The sequence below is a fragment of the Phlebotomus papatasi genome, chromosome 1, assembly GCF_024763615.1.
Source record: "Phlebotomus papatasi isolate M1 chromosome 1, Ppap_2.1, whole genome shotgun sequence".
NCBI lineage: Eukaryota > Metazoa > Arthropoda > Insecta > Diptera > Psychodidae > Phlebotomus > Phlebotomus papatasi.
The window spans coordinates 39,926,446-39,947,623 of record NC_077222.1 but is presented as its reverse complement, the minus strand read 5'-3'; the positions used below and the strand labels follow the sequence as shown (position 1 = coordinate 39,947,623).

The window sequence follows — 21,178 nt, the reverse complement described above, 5'->3', positions numbered from 1 at the left end:
TTTTATGAAATCAAAATTCACGTCGTTCATTCTCACACATTTTGCATATGTCTATCTCATTCTTTCTCACTCCAAATTCGATTAAACCAAATTGAATTTGGAGTGACGTTTAAAAAAAAGAAGTAGAGTACGAACAAATGAGGTAGATTCAAAGCGTGTGTGTAAGAAAGGTATTCGAATTTCAACTTCATAAAATTTTCCTGATCTAAAAGGTGTGCCAGAGACATATCGGTATAATTTTCTAAAATTAGTTTCAATAATGAGTTTTTCGAGTTTTTTTCAAATGCTCGTCTAATATCCTCTTCTTCTTGATCAATTTTTAACTTCGAGATGATTTATAGACAAATTTAAATCGACATTAAAAAGAAATAAACACCCAAAAAATTTGCGAGAAAATATAAGGCAGTGCTCCCTTCGCAAGAGTTCGAGCAACTCGCAAAATCTCTATTTTTTCTCTCTAATTTTTGAACGCTTTAATTGTGTCCTTCCTGATTTAGAGAATATTTATTGTCCTCCACCTCACCAGTACCCACCCAATAAAACCAATCCCTGTTATCATTTGATCACTGAGGAAGACAAGGAGTGCTGAAAGCTCTTAAAAAAAGTCAGTTTTTAGTCCAAGATTGAAACAGATTGAAAGCTTTTCGCTTACGCTTACGGTTGTGTAGCCGCGTCCGGAAGCGTTTCTATGGAAGCTGATGATTTTTCCTAATTTCCAGGGATTCCCAGTGAATTGTAACAGAGCGCTTTATTCCAAGAACTGCCTTTCGAGCATCGTATGAGGATTAGAAAAGGATATTTCCTGTCATGACGTGGAAATTAGGACAAATTCTTAATTATCTCACTAATTCTTTCCTGAAATCATGGCTACACCTATTAAATCTCCAGAATCTCGTGTACGAGACTGGGTTTCGGCCCCTCCCTACACACACAACTACCGATGGGAGACATTCCTGGATTTCGCACGAATATTGATAAACCTGGTTTTTTTTCATGAAATTTTTTAATGAATTTCAAGAAATCCGGAGAAAGAAATCTCACTAGATTTTGTTGAAGGCAGCAATATCAACCGACTGAACAAGATCCTCAAATTCTTGAATCTTTTCCGTCAGTAAATCCACGGAAATCTTTTCATCCTCAATAACGCACATAATCTGGAGCTTCCGGATGCCATAAGCCAGAGGAACGAGTTTCGATGCGCCCCACAGGAGTCCATCCATTTCAACTGTGCGTACTAGCTCTTCCATTTTTGCCATGTCAGTCTCATCATCCCATGGCTTCACATCCAGGAGGACACTACTCTTGGCAATGAGAGCTGGTTTCTTGGATTTCTTCTCCGAATACGCCTTCACACGTTCCTCCCTGATGCGAGCTGCCTCAGCATCATCTTCTTCATCTGACCCAAAAAGATCAACATCGTCATCGTCATCAGCCGCCGGCTTAGAGGCTGTAACTGTAGGTTGCCCTCCGGAAACCTGAGGTACAGCTTGTCCTGTCCATGTGGAGCGTTCAGCTGGCGTGAAGGAAGCAATATGACGATACCAGCGCTGAACATGGACAAATTTTTCACCGGGATTGCTGCCAACAGCCTCAAATACCGACAAATCCGCCTTGGAAGGGGTGTATCTGGAAAACCGCACACAATTTTTCCGTCAATTTCCGCCACGTGGACATAACCACAAACACAAAACATTAAAGAAATCTTTGTAATGCTTTACCCGTCGATATAACTGTTGGCTGCCAAATGCTTATTGAGTTCCCCCAATCCCTTGGGTGTTTTCACATCACCAAAAGACATTCTGTTTCTATTGATTTCCCGGGAAAAACTTGTGAAGAAAAATGAGCGATGACAACGCTACAGGCGAAACGTAAAAAAAGAGAAAGAAAAAAAACCTAACCTCTCTGCATCTTGACACCGGCTGTCAGTCAGACGGAAACGGCGGCCATCTTTCTTTCTCTATCTGCGCGCGCATTTTATACTTAGGGGAAAGCGCGTTACCTTCGGACGACTCAAGCTTCGAACAATTCAATTTTTTCTCTATATTCCTTATGGATTTCAGCCACAGCTTTTTTCTGAAAATTTGAGGAATTGGACTAGCTATTAAAATTTAATATTATAAATGGGCTAAATTCATTTACAATACATTGAAAAAAAAAATGATTTGTGCGAAGCATAAATCGTCCGAAGGTAGCGCGATTTCCCTACTTTCCAATATTTTAATTTTATTAATAATTCTAGAAATAATGTTACTAAATTTAGTTCATCCTAAATAAGAATTAATTAAATAAAATATTTAATTTAAATAGAAAAGAAAGCAATTCAAGCTAAAAAAAAGCACCATTGAAAAAATCCAATTAAATAAATTCAATTTGGGCTTATGTTGCCGGTTTTTTCCTCAGATTAAAGGTAAAAACCCTTCACAGAGTTTATTTCTCAACCTATTTAGTTAATATTGGATGCATTCGAAAGGTCTTGGAATTTTCCAGAAATCTGTTATTTATCCAGAATTTATTTAAATTATCCAGAAAACTGATCAAGAATCAACAGACACTGCAAAAGCCCAATTAGTCTTGATTTAATTTTTACTGCTCGAACTCCACGGAGAGAGCAGTGTATAATCCCTCAATTTTTTTCACCCAGCAAATTTCCACCTTCCACTCCCCATCAGGGACCACTTTTCTCAACAAATCTTCACGTTTCAGACGATTTCTTAAGAGGGAAGTACTCGAGTCATCAAATTCATATAAATCTGGGGCTTTGCTCAACTACGCAGAAAGGCATCAAATTAAACGTGGTAAATTCAAAAAGTGCGAAATTTGGTTAATTTTTTTTTTAAATTCCCCAAAGTTGAAAATATGCAGCACATAATAAAGAAAATTCGAATGAGACTGCACGCAGCGGTGGCTCAGCGGTACAGGTACAGCGCAGGACATTCTACGGGAGTGCCGCGGGTTCGATCCCTGGCTCCGTCCTTTTTTTTATTTTAATATCTTTTTTTCAATAAAAAATTCTATTCTTTATTAAGTAGTATTATTGCAGTGTAAATTGATTAGTGCCGAATGAAAATCCTGAACAAATTTTTAAAAGCAATGAAAGTGTATCGCATAATTTATCGAATTATTAACAACTTGCTAGTAGAAGAATAAAAAAAAAACTACTTACTTACAATCAGCTATCTGAGGATCGTTGTAAATATTATTTAGGTATAGTTTGTATTGAAATTTTATAAAAGATTAGAAAGGTCAAAGACCCAAACCAATCTTTTTTTGGAAAAAATCATTTAGAAACCTGCACTCAAACTGATTGTGAAAGTATATCTTTCATTTGATGTGCACATTGTGATTGCACTCTCTGTTTTAATCATTTATTTACGGAAATCCATATTCACCAATTAGTTTAAAAAGAAACTAATTCGTGTATTATGGATTTCTGTAATGCTTAAAACAGAAAGTACAATCACAACGAGAGTATATGGATTGAAAGTACGACTTAAACATTTATCTGAGCACAAGTTTCCAAATGATTTTTCCAAAAAAAAAAAAATTGGTTTGGGTCTTCAACCTTTCTAATGTTTTATAAAATTGCAATAAAAAGTATAAATAATATTTACGATCCTCAGATAGCTATTATTAAGCGTATCGAGATATATTCATTACAAAGGTAATCATTTTTACAATGTCCATATCCCGTGTTAGAAGAACCTGCTAGTCCGTTTGTAGACTCGCCCAGGAGCGCCTTCCCCGTATTGTGGATGCTTCTTCTATGCTTCCGGAATTGTTGGGCGTAGGCGGTGCATTATATTACGTTATTAACATATGAAAATTGTCTAAATTAGACATTCAGATCTTTGCACCGGGCGGGACTCGAACTCACAACAGTAAGTCGAGCCAGGGAATCGATCCGCCCAGGGGGGGTCGGTTTCCTATACTTCCAATGCTTTAGAAATGGAACCTCAATTTTCTATATACCTCTCACTCATTTGTTTGGAAAAGAATAGCAAATGAGGGAGTGAGACAAACAATAGCAATTTTCGATGGAAGAAAGAATCTTGATTTTCGGACTCTAATGCAACTTAAAATCAAATGTACTCGGGCAACTTTTGTTTAAATAGGGTAAAGATCATATTTCATTGAAAAGATATGATGAGAAAAGAAAGATAATCGTGTAAAAACGAAAAAACCAATCTGTAAATAATGCCCGAAATGACATTTCAAGAGAGTCGAAAGAGAGAAAGTGGGTGGGGGAGAGACCTTCACGGGAAATATGTGATTCGCTCAAAATTATTACTGGAAAATTAACTCAGGTCAAAGTTAATGCAATTTTAGATCTATTGTGTTAATTTGGTTGAGGTGTTATTTCTTAAAATAAATTAAAAAATCAAAGAGAGTGCAAAAATTCTCTCGCGAATCTCTCAATTTTCTCAATTTGACTCCCCCATAACAACAGTTCTGCAGTTAGGATTTTCATAGGACATGTCCACTGAATTTTAAAGACATGTCTTATTCGCACCCAACACGTTATAAAATCTATTGAAATACCAAATTATTTTGTGAAAAGTGTCTAAAAACTAAAAAGAACTAAATGATATAATATTGTTGAATAAAATAAATAGCAATATGAAGAAGTAAGGCGAGATAAAAATGGATAAACTCACAAGGGAGGTTCTCACTCGATATCGAGTTCATTCATGAAACTTTGCATATTACCTTATTTGGGCATGCCAAATTCAATGGTGATAGTCAAAAACTTCGATAGGCCTCGATACCCCCGCTACAGGGGGTGGGGTTGGGGTACGAAATTCATAATTTTGGCTCTAGCCGCCAGAGGGTTGGAAATAGCGACTTCGGGTCTTCGGGTGACCCCCCCATAAGTTAACTTTGGGAATCTAAATATGACCTTTATTTTCCCCCCACCCCTCCCCTTCTCTTAAAAAACGTGTTTTTTTTTGGATATTTCGAAAACTAATGATCCGATAGTTTTCATTGTCGGATATGTTTTAGATGTTGTCCAGATGGATATTTCGTCCATACATACCAATGACCTTGAAACATTCCTTCATATCATTTTTCAAAGTCAAATGTATTACGCTTTAAATATTCATTTTTTTTTCAATCAATTTTATCAAAGTATGATTTTTTATTAACGCTTATTTATTTAATAATGAATATAAACCCATTTAAACCGCTTTAATGCCATTGACATGTTTTTGACATTTATATGTACTTCAATTACAAATATCATTTTAAAAATACTCCATGTCTACCAAATTCTAATATTGGGCATTGACTTTTTTCCTAAATTAAGACATTAAGGTAATGAAATTTTCATGAAATTTGTGAAATTTATGAAATTTTATGAAAGTTATGAACATTTTCTGGATTACGTTTTAACGATTGCTGATTATTAATTTAAAATTTATATTAAGGATTATAATATGTGAATGAAATGAAATGGCACATATCATCCAATACGACAATAATGTATTGAATTTCAAGTATATAAAGACCTACATGCAATCATTAACACAAAATGCTATTTTCTGATAGGCTTAACTTTTAAAAATAAGTATTTTGAACTCATACTAGACATCTTAAGAAAATCTACACAGATCAATCACAAAACCGGGAAAAAAGTATATTTAAAACATGTACAGTTCAAGCATAAAACGACTAACCCCGTCCTACAAATAGATAAAATATAAAATTAAACGTAAGTGTACTTAAAATCATGCACAGCTGAATCATAAAACGGTTAATTGTGCGCCTAAATTCACGCACAGATCATTCATTAAACGGTAAATGCGCTTAAAATCACACACAGTTCAATTTAAAAACGATTAACCCTTTAAGGACGATTGTAATACCGTTTTCCCATAAAGAAAATAATTTTTTCTGACCACCTAAAGTTATTTTTCCTTATGTTTGTACGTAATTGCAAAGTAGAAGGTTGAAGGAATCTAGGATATTTTTTGGAAGTCTCCAGGTATTTCCTACATATGAAATTTTTAAGCTAAAAATTGACGAATTTTTATACTTCCAATTTTTTTAAACAAAACCGTTCTGGGAAAAAAACTACAAGACTCAAACATAATATTTTTCATTAAATTGAAAATTTTATCATTCATTAGTATTGACAGAAAAAATACTTGAATTTTTTGGCTATTTATGTCCCTATCGTTCGTAAAGGCAAGAAATTAATCAAATCCCACTCTGTTGGCATTTCGAAGTCAAGATATAAGACCTTTTACTGCCTTTGGTCGGTGGTTTTATTCATATTGCTGATTTTCGGTCCGCGCAAACTGTCTCGTCGTTAAAGGGTTAAGATTGCGCTTAAAATAACGCACAGATGAATCATAAAACGGAAAATCCGCTTAAAAACACGCAAAGTGTGATGATAAAACGATTAACAATTCAATCATAAAACGGTAAGAACGCTTAAAATCACGCACTTTCCAGTCATAAAACGGTAAATGTGACTAAAATCACGCACAGATGAATCATAAAACGGAAAATGCGCTTAAAATTACGCACAGATGAATCATAAAACGGTAAATGCGCTTAAAATCACGCACAGATGAATCATAAAACGGTAAATGCGCTTAAAATCACGCACAGTTGAATCATAAAACGGTATGTGCGCTTAAAATCACGCACAGCTGAATCATAAAACGGTAAATGCGCTTAAAATCACGCACACTTGAATCATAAAACGGTAAATGCGCTTAAAATCACGCACAGCTGAATCATAAAACGGTAAATGCGCTTAAAATCACGCACAATTCAATCACGAAACGGTAAATGCGCTTAAAATCACGCACAGCTGAATCATAAAACGGTAAATGCGCTTAAAATCACGCACAGTTTAATGATAAAACGATTAAGATATCGCTTAAATTCACGCACAATTTAATCATAAAACTACAAGTATGCTTACAATAATGCACAGCTGAATCATAAAACGGTAAATGCGCTTAAAATCACGCACAGCTGAATCATAAAACGGTAAATGTGCTTAAAATCACGCACAGCTGAATCATAAAACGCTTAGGCCTCCATTTACTGTTTTATGATTCAGCTGTGAATGATTTTATGCGCATTTACCGTCTTCTGATTGAATTGTGCGTGAATTTAAGCGCATATACCGTTTTATGATTCAGCTGTGCGTGATTTTAAGCGCATTTGCCGTTTTATGATTGAACTGTGCGTGATTTTAAGCGCATTTACCGTTTTATGATTCATCTGTGCGTGATTGTAAGTATACTTGTCGTTTTATGATTGAATTGTGCGTGAATTTAAGCGATATCTTAATCTTTTTATCATTAAACTGTGCGTGATTTTAAGCGCATTTACCGTTTTATGATTGAATTGTCCGTGATTTTAAGCGCATTTACCGTTTTATGATTCAACTGTGCGTGATTTTAAGCGCATTTGCCGTTTTATGATTGAACTGTGCGTGATTTTAAGCGCATTTACCGTTTTATGATTCAGCTGTGTGTGATTTTAAGCGCATTTACCGTTTTATGATTGAATTGTGCGTGATTTTAAGCGCACATACCGTTTTATGATTCAGCTGTGCTTGATTTTAATCGCATTTGCCGTTTTATGATTCTGCTGTGCGTGATTTTAAGGTCATTTACCGTCTTATGATTCAGCTGTGCGCGATTTTAAACGAATTTACCGTTTCATGATTCAGATGTGCGTGATTTTAAGCACATTTATCGTTTTATGATTGAATTGTGCGTGGTTTTAAGCGGATTCTTAATGGTTTTATGATTCAGCTGTGCGTGATTTTTAGCGCATTTGCAGTTTAATGATTGAACTGTGCGTGATTTTAGCAACATTTACCTTTTTATGATTCAGCTGTGCGTGATTTTAAGAGCATTTTCTGTTTTATGATTCATCTGTGCGTGATTTTAGTCACATTTTCCGTTTTATGACTGGAAAGTGCGTGATTTTAAGCGTTCTTACCGTTTTATGATTGAATTGTTAATCGTTTTATCATCACACTTTGCGTGTTTTTAAGCGGATTTTCCGTTTTATGATTCATCTGTGCGTTATTTTAAGCGCAATCTTAACCCTTTAACGACGAGACAGTTTGCGCGGACCGAAAATCAGCAATATGAATAAAACCACCGACCAAAGGCAGTAAAAGGTCTTATATCTTGACTTCGAAATGCCAACAGAGTGGGATTTGATTAATTTCTTGCCTTTACGAACGATAGGGACATAAATAGCCAAAAAATTCAAGTATTTTTTCTGTCAATACTAATGAATGATAAAATTTTCAATTTAATGAAAAATATTATGTTTGAGTCTTGTAGTTTTTGTCCCAGAACGGTTTTGTTTAAAAAAAAATTGGAAGTATAAAAATTCGTCAATTTTTAGCTTAAAAATTTCATATGTAGGAAATACCTGGAGACTTCCAAAAAATATCCTAGATTCCTTCAACCTTCTACTTTGCAATTACGTACAAACATAAGGAAAAATAACTTTAGGTGGTCAGAAAAAATTATTTTCTTTATGGGAAAACGGTGTTCCAATCGTCCTTAAAGGGTTAATCGTTTTTAAATTGAACTGTGTGTGATTTTAAGCGCATTTACCGTTTAATGAATAATCTGTGCGTGAATTTAGGCGCGAAATTAACCGTTTTATGATTCAGCTGTGCATGATTTTAAGTACACTTACGTTTAATTTTATATTTTATTTATTTGTAGGACGGGGTTAGTCGTTTTATGCTTGAACTGTACATGTTTTAAATATACTTTTTTCCCGGTTTTGTGATTGATCTGTGTAGATTTTCTTAAGATGTCTAGTATGAGTTCAAAATACTTATTTTTAAAAGTTAAGCCTATCAGAAAATAGCATTTTGTGTTAATGATTGCATGTAGGTCTTTATATACTTGAAATTCAATACATTATTGTCGTATTGGATGATATGTGCCATTTCATTTCATTCACATATTATAATCCTTAATATAAATTTTAAATTAATAATCAGCAATCGTTAAAACGTAATCCAGAAAATGTTCATAACTTTCATAAAATTTCATAAATTTCACAAATTTCATGAAAATTTCATTACCTTAATGTCTTAATTTAGGAAAAAAGTCAATGCCCAATATTAGAATTTGGTAGACATGGAGTATTTTTAAAATGATATTTGTAATTGAAGTACATATAAATGTCAAAAACATGTCAATGGCATTAAAGCGGTTTAAATGGGTTTATATTCATTATTAAATAAATAAGCGTTAATAAAAAATCATACTTTGATAAAATTGATTGAAAAAAAAATGAATATTTAAAGCGTAATACATTTGACTTTGAAAAATGATATGAAGGAATGTTTCAAGGTCATTGGTATGTATGGACGAAATATCCATCTGGACAACATCTAAAACATATCCGACAATGAAAACTATCGGATCATTAGTTTTCGAAATATCCAAAAAAAAAAACACGTTTTTTAAGAGAAGGGGAGGGGTGGGGGGAAAATGAAGGTCATATTTAGATTCCCAAGGTTAACTTATGGGGGGGTCACCCGAAGACCCGAAGTCGCTATTTCCAACCCTCTGGCGGCTAGAGCCAAAATTATGAATTTCGTACTCCAACCCCACCCCCTGTAGCGGGGGTATCGAGGCCTATCGAAGTTTTTGACTATCACCATTGAATTTGGCATGCCCAAATTAGGTAATATGCAAAGTTTCATGAATGAACTCGATATCGAGTGAGAACCTCCCTTGTCAGTGCTCCAAATTGTAAGTTGCCCAAAATAGTGCCATTTTCATATTAGTATTCAATATTTAATTCCCACGAAAATATAGCAATAGTCTGGTAAGACGAAGGATTTGTCCGAGGATGTTTTTCCGACATGTCAAGTGACATTATTTATAGGGCTCTCTCGCAAAAAGAATTTTCTCGAAAGAGAGAGCTCCAATTCTCAGTCGATTTTCAATGTGTTCGGACAAATTATTTTCCATAAACAGTGTATTAGGTGATAGTTACTAATTAGTTTTAGCATTAGTGAAAATATGGTTGAGGTGTTATTTCGGAAAACAGTAAGTTTTATTATAACTCATTCGAGTCGGGGGTCTCTCTGAGAGAATTATAACTCCAGGGTCAAATTAGGTGAATGTGGACAGAGAACTCGCGCTGTGATTGGCTTATTTTATTTCTCCCAAGTACGTCCGAAATCGGTTTGTTTGGGAGACAGCGATATCAAAAAATGTTCCATTTTATTCTTGTTTACGAGGGGGCTTGGATCCGCCCAAGAGCCAACGGTCTTGCCTATTGCGCCACTGATTCCCCCTCAGATAGCTGATTTAAGTAAATACAGCTTTTTTATTCTTCTACTAGCAAGTTGATAATTCGATAAATTGTGCGATGCACTTTCATTGCCTTTAAAAATTTTTTGAGGATTTTTATTCGGCACTAAGCAATTTACACTACAATAATGCTACTTAATAAAGAATAGAATTTTTTAATGAAAAAGATATTAAAATGAAAAAAAAAAGACGGAGCCAGGGATCGATCCCGGGGCACTCCCGTAGAATGTCCTGCGCTGTACCGCTGAGCCACTTTCAACTTTGGGGAATTAAAAAAAAAATTAACCAAATTTCGCACTTTTTGAATATACCACGTTTAATTTGATGCCTTTCTGCGTAGTTGAGCAAAGTCCCAGATTTATATGAATTTGATGACTCGAGTACTTCCCTTGCGAAAAATGTCGTCACGCTGTTTGTCCATCTGTCCGTCCGGTTGTCGTCAGCTCTAGAGGCCAAATGGTTAGAGATAGAGACTTGGGACCTTCGGGGGAGCCCCCCATAAGTCCACCCAAGGATCGTTAAAATGCTCCTCATTTCCCCCCCCCTTCCCAAAACAATTTTTTTGGGATTACTCGAAAATGCGTCGTCAATTTTTTTTCATTTTTGGAAATGTTTTAGAGATTACCGAGGCGAACATTTAGTCCATATAGGAAAATGGACAGATAATCCTAACCGGCTTATGTAGGTGAGATTCTTAACGTGAGCTAACTCGGAGTGCATGCAAATTCGATTTAGAGCTGAAGTTGGGAGACGCCATTCAGTTATCTTGAATCAAATTCGTGAAATTATACAAATTTTGTATTTAAACCAAAATATCAAGGATTTGGATGAACTGACAGAAAAGTGATATATGGGTGAAATGTAGACCAGAATGTTCTCTATAATTTTGCCGTAGAACTTGAACTCATCGATTACTCAGAAGCCAAGATAAACGAGGTTTTTTGTTTCTTAACTCGTTTTTTCATCCAGAGTGCCCCAAGTGTTCATTTGTTGAACTTCAACTATATCAAAGAATTGTTGTATTTTGTGGGACTTTCCATTTAAAACCATATTTTAAGTGTCTTGGTGGAGTAGAGGCAGTCAAATTGGCATCTGAGTGATTTCAAAGCGTTATTATTGGAAAAATCAATTTTTTCACACTTAAACGGCAAAATCGAAGTGATAGCGTAGTCTGAGTGGTAAATGATGTATGGACGAAATGTAGAGACAAATGTGCTCTACAATTATGTCGAAATAATCATCAAAATCGGTTTAGCGACAGTCGAGATAATTGAGGTTATGTGATATTGAAATTGGTTTTTCGACTGTGGCGCCCCTGGTGTTGGTTCCACGAAGTTCAAATATTCTAGAAAGTTGTAGCATTTGGTGAGATCTTTCGTTTAAGCCCTCATTCATCAAAATCGGTCACATAGAATCGGAGATATGATTTTTTGAATTTCGTGAACTTTGACCCCTCATATCTCCGGTTCTATTGAAACCACAGCGCACATACGCACCATTTTGGAAACGTCCTGGACTACAACATACTAAAATTTCATTAACTTGCACAATGCCGTTTTTGAGAAAAATTACTTTGAATTTCGATGAATTTTGACGCTATCACAGCGCCACCTATGGTGACCTTTTGAACTTCCATCTGAAAGTACTCATCGAGACGAAACCAAAAAGGTAAAATTTAGGTCGATATGTTAGTTAGAACCGGAGATAGAGGCCGGTCAATGTTCGAACTTTGACCTCTTATAGCTCGGGTCAGGGGTTATGGATCGACTTAAGGTTTTTTTTGTTTGATAGGTATAATCAACGGCTACAACATACTAAAATTTCAGCCCGATGCACAATGGAATTTTTGAGTTATTTAACTTATAAGATTTAAAAATTTTCTTTTTAATAATAGCGCCCCTAGCGGTGGTTCTATGAACTTTCGATGTTAGAAGGGGAAGTGGCATTTCACGAAAGCTTTCCAAAAAGCCCTCACTTTTTAAATTCTGACAATTAGAACCGGAGTTATGGCCATTTTAAGAAATTTTTTTTGGACCCTTATAGCTCGGGTCAGGGGGGTCGGGGGACCTTAAGTTTGCTATTGATGGAAAGCTCTAAGGCCCAGCTATAACATACTAAAATTTGAGCCCGCTCGATGCCATAGGGGCGGAGCTATTGAGAAAACAAAAAAAGGGGGGTCTTCAAAATGGCGGAAGGAGGGGTGGGGGGTTAATGCACCAAGTTGCAATTTTCACCCGATATATAACCTTTGCCGAAAACCGCAAGTCGATATCTTTTTTAGTTCAGGAGCTATTAAGCTCCAAAGAGCGGCCGGCCGGCCGGCCGGGAACGTAAAATAGCCACATATATATTCGTGATCAGGAAGTGGCGAAACACATTTTGGCCAAGTTTGAGGTCGATCGGACGACATGAAATTTTGTTAGGATTATAGTAGGTGAGATTGTTAAGAATCTCACCTAATAGCGTTGAATCATTCCTAATGGCTCCGGCACACCTTTTAGATCAGGAAAATTTCATGAAGTCGAAATTTGAATCCCTTTCTTTCTTACACGCTTTGCATATGTCTATCTCATTCTCTCGTACTCTTCTTCTTCTTTTAAACGTCACACCAAATTCAATTTAGCTCAATCGAAGTTGGTATGCGAAAGAATGAGATAGTCATATGCAAAACATGTGAGAGAGAAAGGGTTTCGAATTTCGACTTCATGAAATTTTCCTGCTCTAAAAGGTGTGCCGGAGCCATAATAACGGTTTTTCAAGGTTAAAGGTTAAAACGACACTAGAGTGCGCATTTATCAAGCAAATGGGGTCATGTTTGGGGTCGTTGGAAAGGTCTTGGAATTTCCTACAAAACTGAACAGGTTCCAATCGGGTTTTGAATCGGTAATGAACCGGTTCATAACCGATAAAAAAAATTTATCTGAAAATCAATTTTATTACTTTTAAAACTAGTTTGGGGGATCTTTTGAGAGATTTATGATTCGGTTCAAATCGGTTGAGAATCGGTAAACGGTAAATGATGCGAAAGTACTTTTGCGGTATAGCATATAAGTCACGAGTACGAGCATTTCGCAAAGCCTCGGACGCTTTGCCACCCTTTTATTTAAAAGTAAAAGAAACACTTCAGAAATATATTTTTTTATTAATTTCTAATTAAAGATTCTATTCAAGCTCAAAATTTCTCAAACTCCTTTATCAGAGATTCCATTTTTTAGATACTCAGCTGAACAGTTTTTAATCCCTTGAGATGATCTTTGTATTTACCGAGGACCGGAGCTACTTCTTCCTCCAAAAACTCTTCAACTTGCTCCGAAGCTCGTCCAATGAAAGTTTTAGGATCGAGAATGGCATCGAGTTGAGTAAGAATCGGAGCAAAATACGGATCAGCTCTAACTCTATCCACAAGATCGTTATCCTTGCCGTGTTCCTTGACTTGAGCCCCTGCTTCATGGGACAGAACACGGATTTTCTCATGGCAAACCTGACGATCTCCACCGGCCTTCACCATTGCCATGATTATGTTCTCAGTGGACATGAAAGGAAGTTCTTGGGCAATGTGACGTTCAATGACTTTGGGATAGACAACGAGACCCTGAGTGACGTTGAGCAGAGTCAGGAGGATGGCATCTGCACTGAGGAAAGCCTCTGACAGAGTTAGACGCCTGTTGGCTGAGTCATCGAGAGTCCGTTCGAGCCACTGAGTAGCATGAGTATTGGCTGCATTTGCCTGGAGTGTGATCAAGTGTCTGGCAATAGCGCAGCATCTTTCAGATCTCATTGGATTCCGTTTGTAGGGCATGGCTGAGGAACCAATTTGAGTGCTCTCAAAGGGCTCTTCGACCTCCTTCCTTGAAGCCAGGAGACGCAAATCCGAGCACATTTTGTGAACAGTAGCTCCAAGTCCAGCTAAAGCTGATACAACTTCCAAATCAACTTTCCTAGAGTAGGTTTGTCCAGTCACCGGATAGCACTTTCCGAATCCCGCCAGTTGGCCTACTTTCTTATCCAAAGCCCTGACTTTAGCGCCATCTCCGTCAAAGAGCTGCAAAAACGATGCCTGAGTCCCTGTAGTACCCTTAACACCACGGAAACAGAGATCTTCTCGGCATCTCCTCAACGCTCGCTCGTCCATCAGCAAATCCGAAATCCAAAGTGTCGCCCTCTTTCCCACAGTCGTCAACTGAGCCGGCTGCAAGTGGGTAAAGCCCAATGTTGGAAGACTCCGATATTCCCTGGCAAATTCCGAAAGACGCGATATCACTCCAGCCACGCGATTCAACACCAAATCCAGACCTCCCCGAATAATCAGGAGATCAGTATTGTCTCCCACGAAGCATGATGTAGCTCCCAGATGGATAATAGGAGCAGCTTTGGGGCATAATTTTGCAAAAACATGAACATGAGCCATTACATCATGACGAGTAAGTTTCTCTTCAGCAGCTGCAGCCTCAAAGTCCACATTGTCCACATTGGCCTCCATCTCAGCTATTTGTTCATCATTAATTTCCAATCCCAGTTCCTACAGACAATATCCTCTTTTTGATCTTCCTTTTTCACCTCTCTCTTAATCCATTCCTACTTACCTTCTCGGCTTTAGCCAGCATTATCCACAATTTCCTCCATGTAGAAAATTTATTCTGATCACTGAACAGGAACTGCATCTCTTTGCTGGCATATCGAGAGCTCAGCGGAGATCTGTAGCCCATATATTGGTCTCCGGACATGATTCTTTCCAGGAACTTCTAGATTAACCCTTTTCAAATTAACCTTTTCTCTAAAATATTTTTTATTGCGATCTCAACTCACTCGTGACTACGTATAGACTGATTCCCCTGCACTTGAGTAAATAACCAAGGGAATTGTGAAAATCAATAGAATATTGCAAAAACACCACGTCGTTCAGATGAACTTTTATGATGACCTTTTTTGGGGGGAAGAGATAACACAGTCTGTTGTTGACTTCAACGCTATACTCTGCTGGGGGTTTCTAGGGCAGATCTCAAAGGATTAATTTTTCCTCTCCGATAAGAGAATCAACAGATAACGACAGGGATATTGTAAAATAAAACAAAACTTAAATGAAAACTTGTTTACCTTTTCACAAATGGAATGACATTCGCCGCTGGAAGGGAACACGTGGTCTCAATGACACTGGAAAAATGGACAATTTCGCGCCCTTTTTAAAATATTTTCACCAAAGCAACGAATTTTACTATACATTTCGTTCGTCATCAAAGCCCGAAAGGATGCAACGGATGCATTGATTTTAAGCGGTCTATACACATTAGACAAATTATTGAAATAATAGCATTTCAAAGTGACATTGAAAAGAAACTTCAATATTGAAGCGAATATTGAAAACATATTTCAATAATTGCCTCTACACACTGAACAATTTGACTTCAATATTAAAACACCAGTCTTCTAGTCAGGGTTTCACAGATCTTGGGATTTTCTTCCATATTTTGTCAAGAACACCCAAAAATACCCAAGTTGGTCAAAGATTTCTCCAGCTTCCTCCAGAATCTCAGATCTTCTGGGATTTTCTGGTTCATTATGCCCAAAGCACTTCAGATACATTCTGTGGTCAGAGGCTTCCTGGAGCATCCTCCTGGAAATCCCAGATCTTCTGGGATTTTCTTGTTCATTATGGCCAAAGCACTTCAAATAATTTCTGTGGTCAGAGGATTCCTGGAGATTCCTCCAGAAAATCCCAGATCTTCGGGGATTTTCTTGTATATTATGTCAAAAACACTTCAGATTGGAAACAAAAGCCAAATAGAATTAATATTTCTCACAGACTTTCAGGATCATGCTTCGTATCATACCATAGGAGAGTTTAACATCGCGAGCAAAAGGACTTGATGGCCACAACCACAAGCCTTCGTTCCCTCTGTAGGATTCCAATTCGTATCATAAAATTATACTTATATGAAGTGCTTTGGGCATAATGAACAAGAATATCCCAGAAGATCTGGGATTTCCTGGAGGAATCTCCAGGAATCCTATGACCACAGAAAGTATCTGACTGGTTTTTGACATATTTTACAAAAAAAATCCCAGAAGATCTGGCATTTCTTGGAGGAAGCTCCATGAATCCTCTGACCACAGAATGTATTTGAAGTGCTTTGGGTATAATAAACAAGAAAATCCCAGAAGATCTGTGATTCTGGAGGAAGCTCCAGGAATCCTCTGACCACAGAAAGTATCTAACTGGTTTTGGGCATAATATTCAAGAAAATCCCAGAAGTTCTAAGATTTTCTGGAGGAAGCAGGTGATTAGTGCTGACCAAGTTGGGTTCTTGAGGAGATTGAACAAAATATATAACCAAATACTAAGAATCTGGGATTTTGTGGAGGAAGCAGGAGAGATGTGTCTTGACTTGGATTTTGATCTTGGATGTGTTTTCATTCATGAACAAGGAAAATCCGGCAGTTCTGTGATATTCCGAAGGAAGAAGATTCCTGACCATTAAAAAATATTGAAGGAAATATCAAATCAATTTGATATTTAGAACTTCTTTGAAATTTTATTTCAATGTGACTTTGAAATTTTTTATTGACATAAATTGGCCTAGTGTGTAGCCATTCAAAATAATGAAATAAAATATTGAATAAAATGTTCCATATTGAAACAAATATTTCAATATTTACCTACACACTGGACAATTTTCTTCAATAGTGAAACATTTATGTCAATAAATCTTTGCAATGTGGAGGCAATCCTTGTCAATATTTGATATTGTAAAGAAATATTTCAATAAATTATGTCTAATGTATAGCCAGTTTACATTATAAAATAAAATGCTGAGCTTTTAACATTTATTTTAAGTTAAATGGTTAATCTGGCTTCAGGATTATAGGTTTCACGGGATTAATCTTTTGGGTTTAGCAAGGAACCATTAGGTTGGAATTTTCTGTAATAAGTGCTGCAGACCCAAAGTCCCTAAAGCCCTAGACAGACTTATGGCTTAAGTCGAGAAACAGCTAAGTCTGAAACTAAGAGAAATGTACAGGGGGTCCCGGGATTATGCATATTTTCGGGAGCGAGAAAAAGTGCGCAATACGGCTTTATGCATACAGAAATCGTCGGTTCCGAAGAAGACTATTGTAAGTCTACTTACAGTAGTATAAAAAGATGGTATCATTGGATGTAGAAACCTTAGATCTACATCCCCACAAAATTTTATGTTGATTAATTTCTTACTGCAAAAGTTATTTTAAAAAAAAACTAAAAATAGCTCGAAAGCTCGAAGCATTTATCGAACGGGAGTAACAATTGTATTCACCGGAAAATATTTAATCTTTAATTATGGCAAAATAGTTTACAATACTCTCTAATCTGTAAAAAAAATCAATTGAGACATTTCAGGTATTGTAACTCGTTTTATAATAGGAAAAATCAGGAAAATTTGCGACTTACAATAATTCTGCGCGGAAATTTTGATGAGTTTTGGATTATAAAACGACTTACAATTCTATAACTTGGAGTTTTATAGAGTAAAATTCGAGCATTTGCATGGTAATACTATTGTAAGGATTGTAAGTCATAACTTCATGTAAACAAGAGGTTATAAATTTAACGCGAAGTCAATAGTCAAGTTTCCATTAATAAAATAGTCAGAAAGGTAAAAAAAAACTTGAGACAAATTTATATGTAAAAATTAATTAAATTTGACCATGTAATTATAATTTCACAGAAAATAGTAGATAAAAATTTTACTTGTAAATTCAGAAAATTGGAAAAGAGCGCAATAAAAATGTAAATTTTATGGGGCAATCATCTTATTGATGAACCCCTAATTAAAATAAAAAAAAAAAAAAAAAAAAAAAAAAAAAAAATGTAAATAATGTGATCTTATGTGATAGACAAATCAAATTTATATATGGGGTTTATAAATGAAATTTGTATCTTCAATTCAGTTATTTGTATTTTATATTAATAAATTATTTTCTCCGGCAATCTTTTTAAAAAATGAAAAGCATTAAGGTTTCTGGATATTTGACTATTTTGCTGACTTTAATTTTCTTTTGATTTAACTTTTTTCTCAGGGAAATTTTAATGTGTTTTAAAAGCACCTGGCAAGTTGACCTTTTTATATGGAGCCATTTGAAGCCAATTTCCTAAATTGATCTCGGAATCTGCTCACAGTTCTCCGAGGAAAAAATGTATTTAAACAAAAATTTAGTATATTTATCCCTCCATACGGAAAGGTATCTTATAATACGGAAAAACTTCTCACTTTTTAGTTACATATTTAGCGTAACGGTCGCGAATACAAAAAAATCCCATATAAACTTAAGTTGGAGTATGAGAAAGTGGCTTCAAATTTCAGGAAACTTGAGGGGTTAGGTTTTAAACCATACTTAACAAGAAATTTATCAATCATTCGTATTGCTGCTACAAGATTTAAACTAAATTGTTGAAACTACGCTCTATTTATATTTTTAAAAAGATCGGTATATCAAATTCAATATAAATAATATTTCTATTGTAAGGATTGTAAGTCATTTTAAATTACCGAGTTAAATTACCGAAGGCGTCGACCTCGAGGCAGACCTAGGACGAGGTGGCTGAATCAAATTCAGAATCTTGCCTTGGAACGCCTTGGGATCGAACCCGAATATCTTCCTGAAGATAAAACTTACAGGTATGAAGCCTGTAGAAGGCCTAGTGATTAGACATAGAAACATGCTTATGGATTTTTGATAAAGAGCAGAATCTGAATCACGTTGATTTTATTAAACATTTATTAGAGCTTCCTCGATTTTTTCGCAAATTTATATATTTATATTGCATTTCTTAAACTAATTCAAATAACCCCTTACTGTTAGATGGGCTTGACACCTAAGGTGAAGTTAGGTCGGCTTCAGACTTAAGGTTTAGCCCAGTTTCTGATGACCTCGACATTCAAAACTGTAAGCAATTTTATTGCTTTTTCAAAATTTAATGGGTCACTTGCCTATGATGTCCAATCTTAAGTGATACTTTTCCAAGATATCTTGATTGATAAGAAATTAGAGAAGTTAAGCCATATGGCTAAGTCTTATGCCCTAGACACACTTACGACTTAAGCCGAAAGCCGACTTAGTGGAAAATTATGGAAATGCACTTTAACCATTATTTCTAATATAATTACTCTAAGCCGTCTCTCGGCTAATCCTCATGTCTGTCAAGGCTCTTAGGTCTGAAGCCCGTATTATACTAAGGTTTAGTAATATGCGGTTTAAATTTTCTAATTTTCTATCCGAAAAGATTTTTGGGAAAATTTTGACTTAGAATTGAATATTATGGCCTCTACACACTAGAGGTATTTATGTCCGTACTGAAGAGTTTTCGTGGTTTTTCCTACACAAGCGTACGGAATTTGCTTCAATAAGGATATGAATTTTTCTAGTATGTAGAGGCCATTAAAAACATTTCGAAAATTTACAAAAATTGTTTGTGTTTGAAACCAGCACAAATTGAACTTAATCTCCTCCAGTCTGAATTATCTGTTACAATTCGATACATTTTTTTTTTAAATTAAAATCCACTCCATCCACTGAAGAAAAAATAAGTTCTCTGACGATTATCAGAAAATCCCATTATCAAAAGTGAAGGATACAGGAACTCAAAAAAGTCACTTGCAATAGAAATTATAGAGGGGCAACAAAGCATTCCAAGCTTTGCGAAATGCTCGAACTCGTGACTTAGATGCTGTCCCTCCTGTCCCTCAAAAGTATTTTCGCATCATTTACCATTTATCGGCTCTCCACCGATTTATAAATCACTCAAAAAAGCCCACAAAATAATTATAAGAGTAATAAAATAGATTTTCGATTTTCGGAGAAAAATTACTTATCGGTCTATAACCGGTACATTACCGGTTCACAATCAAAACATTTCCCAAAATATCTTAAGAGTACAGTAGACTCTCGCTAGTTCGGCTCTTTAAAGATCGGGCTATTTTTTAATTCGGCCGGCAGTTAAATTCGAAAAATGTTTGTTGACATTTTTCAAGTTTGATTATGATTATCGAATGAAGCAAAGGGATTTTAATGAAATTTACAATATATATGAGTATGTAAACTTAATCAATGCATGCAGATGTACAAAAAATCGTTGCATTTCAAAAAGTTTGTTGCCCGAATTTCTCTCTAATTCGGGTGACATTTCGATTCCAAATGCCCGAATTTGAAAGTCTACTATAATTTAATTGAATTTCGGATTTATGAGTCGGTCCATTACCGGTTCATAACCGATTGCAATTTGTTTGGGCTTGTCAAGACCTCCAAGACCTTTCCAATGAGCCCAATTATGGTACCATTCGGTTTGAAAATACGCTCTCTAGAGCCTTTAATCTATGACCTTGAAAAGCAATGATTCAAGGGCAATTTCGTATTTGGGCAAAATGTCCGCTTAGCTTAGATAATCTCTAAAACATGTCCAATTTTTTTTTTTTTTGAGATGTGAGAGTTCATTTGGCAACAGTTCCACGACGAGAATATTTGTTCGAATCGCCAAATTTGGTTTTAAAAATGATAATGTGCACTAAAGAATCACTTAATTCAAATATTTCTTATTAAGAGTACATAATGTCAATTTTGCATTAAGATGGCAGACGAACGCGTCAAATGCTCTGTGCAGTATTTTATTTTACGCCGCAATTTTTTCTAGCATTAAAAGCGTTTTTTTCAGTTTCTTGAAACAATTTTTACCTACTGATCCATAATTTTCTTTACATCTAAAGTTGTTTTTCCTCTCGCTGAAAGAAAAAGTTTGTAAAACGACCAGGTGGATCTCAGAAATATTTTGCGAAAAGGATATTTTTATCCAATTTAACAGAATTTTTCCATATTGTGTTATAGAT

The 21,178-nt window shown here is 35.7% G+C and overlaps 3 protein-coding genes across 6 annotated transcripts in view; all 3 read right to left on the bottom strand.

Moving 5' to 3' along the window:
- Window positions 1–21,178, bottom strand: part of LOC129799701 (actin-binding LIM protein 1) — a 275,681-nt gene that overhangs the window by 161,334 nt on the left and 93,169 nt on the right. The gene's annotated exons all lie outside the window — the stretch shown is intronic.
- LOC129799708 (probable elongation factor 1-beta) lies at window positions 985–1,923 on the bottom strand. The gene is made up of 2 exons (XM_055843871.1): window positions 1,719–1,923; window positions 985–1,626 (listed from the first exon to the last, which is right to left on the bottom strand). The coding sequence occupies exons 1-2, from the start codon at window positions 1,796–1,798 to the stop codon at window positions 1,041–1,043; spliced, it is 666 nt and encodes a 221-aa protein (XP_055699846.1). The 5' UTR covers window positions 1,799–1,923; the 3' UTR covers window positions 985–1,040.
- Window positions 13,448–15,438, bottom strand: LOC129799705 (adenylosuccinate lyase). Of its 2 annotated transcripts, none has more exons than XM_055843866.1 (3): window positions 15,132–15,438; window positions 14,909–15,067; window positions 13,448–14,844 (listed from the first exon to the last, which is right to left on the bottom strand). In XM_055843866.1, the coding sequence occupies exons 2-3, from the start codon at window positions 15,047–15,049 to the stop codon at window positions 13,537–13,539; spliced, it is 1,449 nt and encodes a 482-aa protein (XP_055699841.1). In that variant the 5' UTR covers window positions 15,050–15,067; window positions 15,132–15,438; the 3' UTR covers window positions 13,448–13,536. The 2 variants fall into 2 exon arrangements, with proteins under 2 accessions (XP_055699841.1, XP_055699842.1); XM_055843867.1 differs by having other exon boundaries at window positions 14,909–15,064.

What these genes read in the sequence shown, in the direction of transcription:
- LOC129799705 (XM_055843866.1), bottom strand. Translation starts at nt 15,049, where the DNA reads ATGTCCGGAGACCAATATATGGGCTACAGATCTCCGCTGAGCTCTCGA. An exon ending in TGCTGGCTAAAGCCGAGAAG is followed by an intron (nt 14,845 to 14,908) that starts GTAAGTAGGAAT and finishes TATTGTCTGTAG; the next exon opens with GAACTGGGATTGGAAATTAA.
- LOC129799708 (XM_055843871.1), bottom strand. Translation starts at nt 1,798, where the DNA reads ATGTCTTTTGGTGATGTGAAAACACCCAAGGGATTGGGGGAACTCAAT. An exon ending in GCCAACAGTTATATCGACGG is followed by an intron (nt 1,627 to 1,718) that starts GTAAAGCATTAC and finishes GCGGTTTTCCAG; the next exon opens with ATACACCCCTTCCAAGGCGG.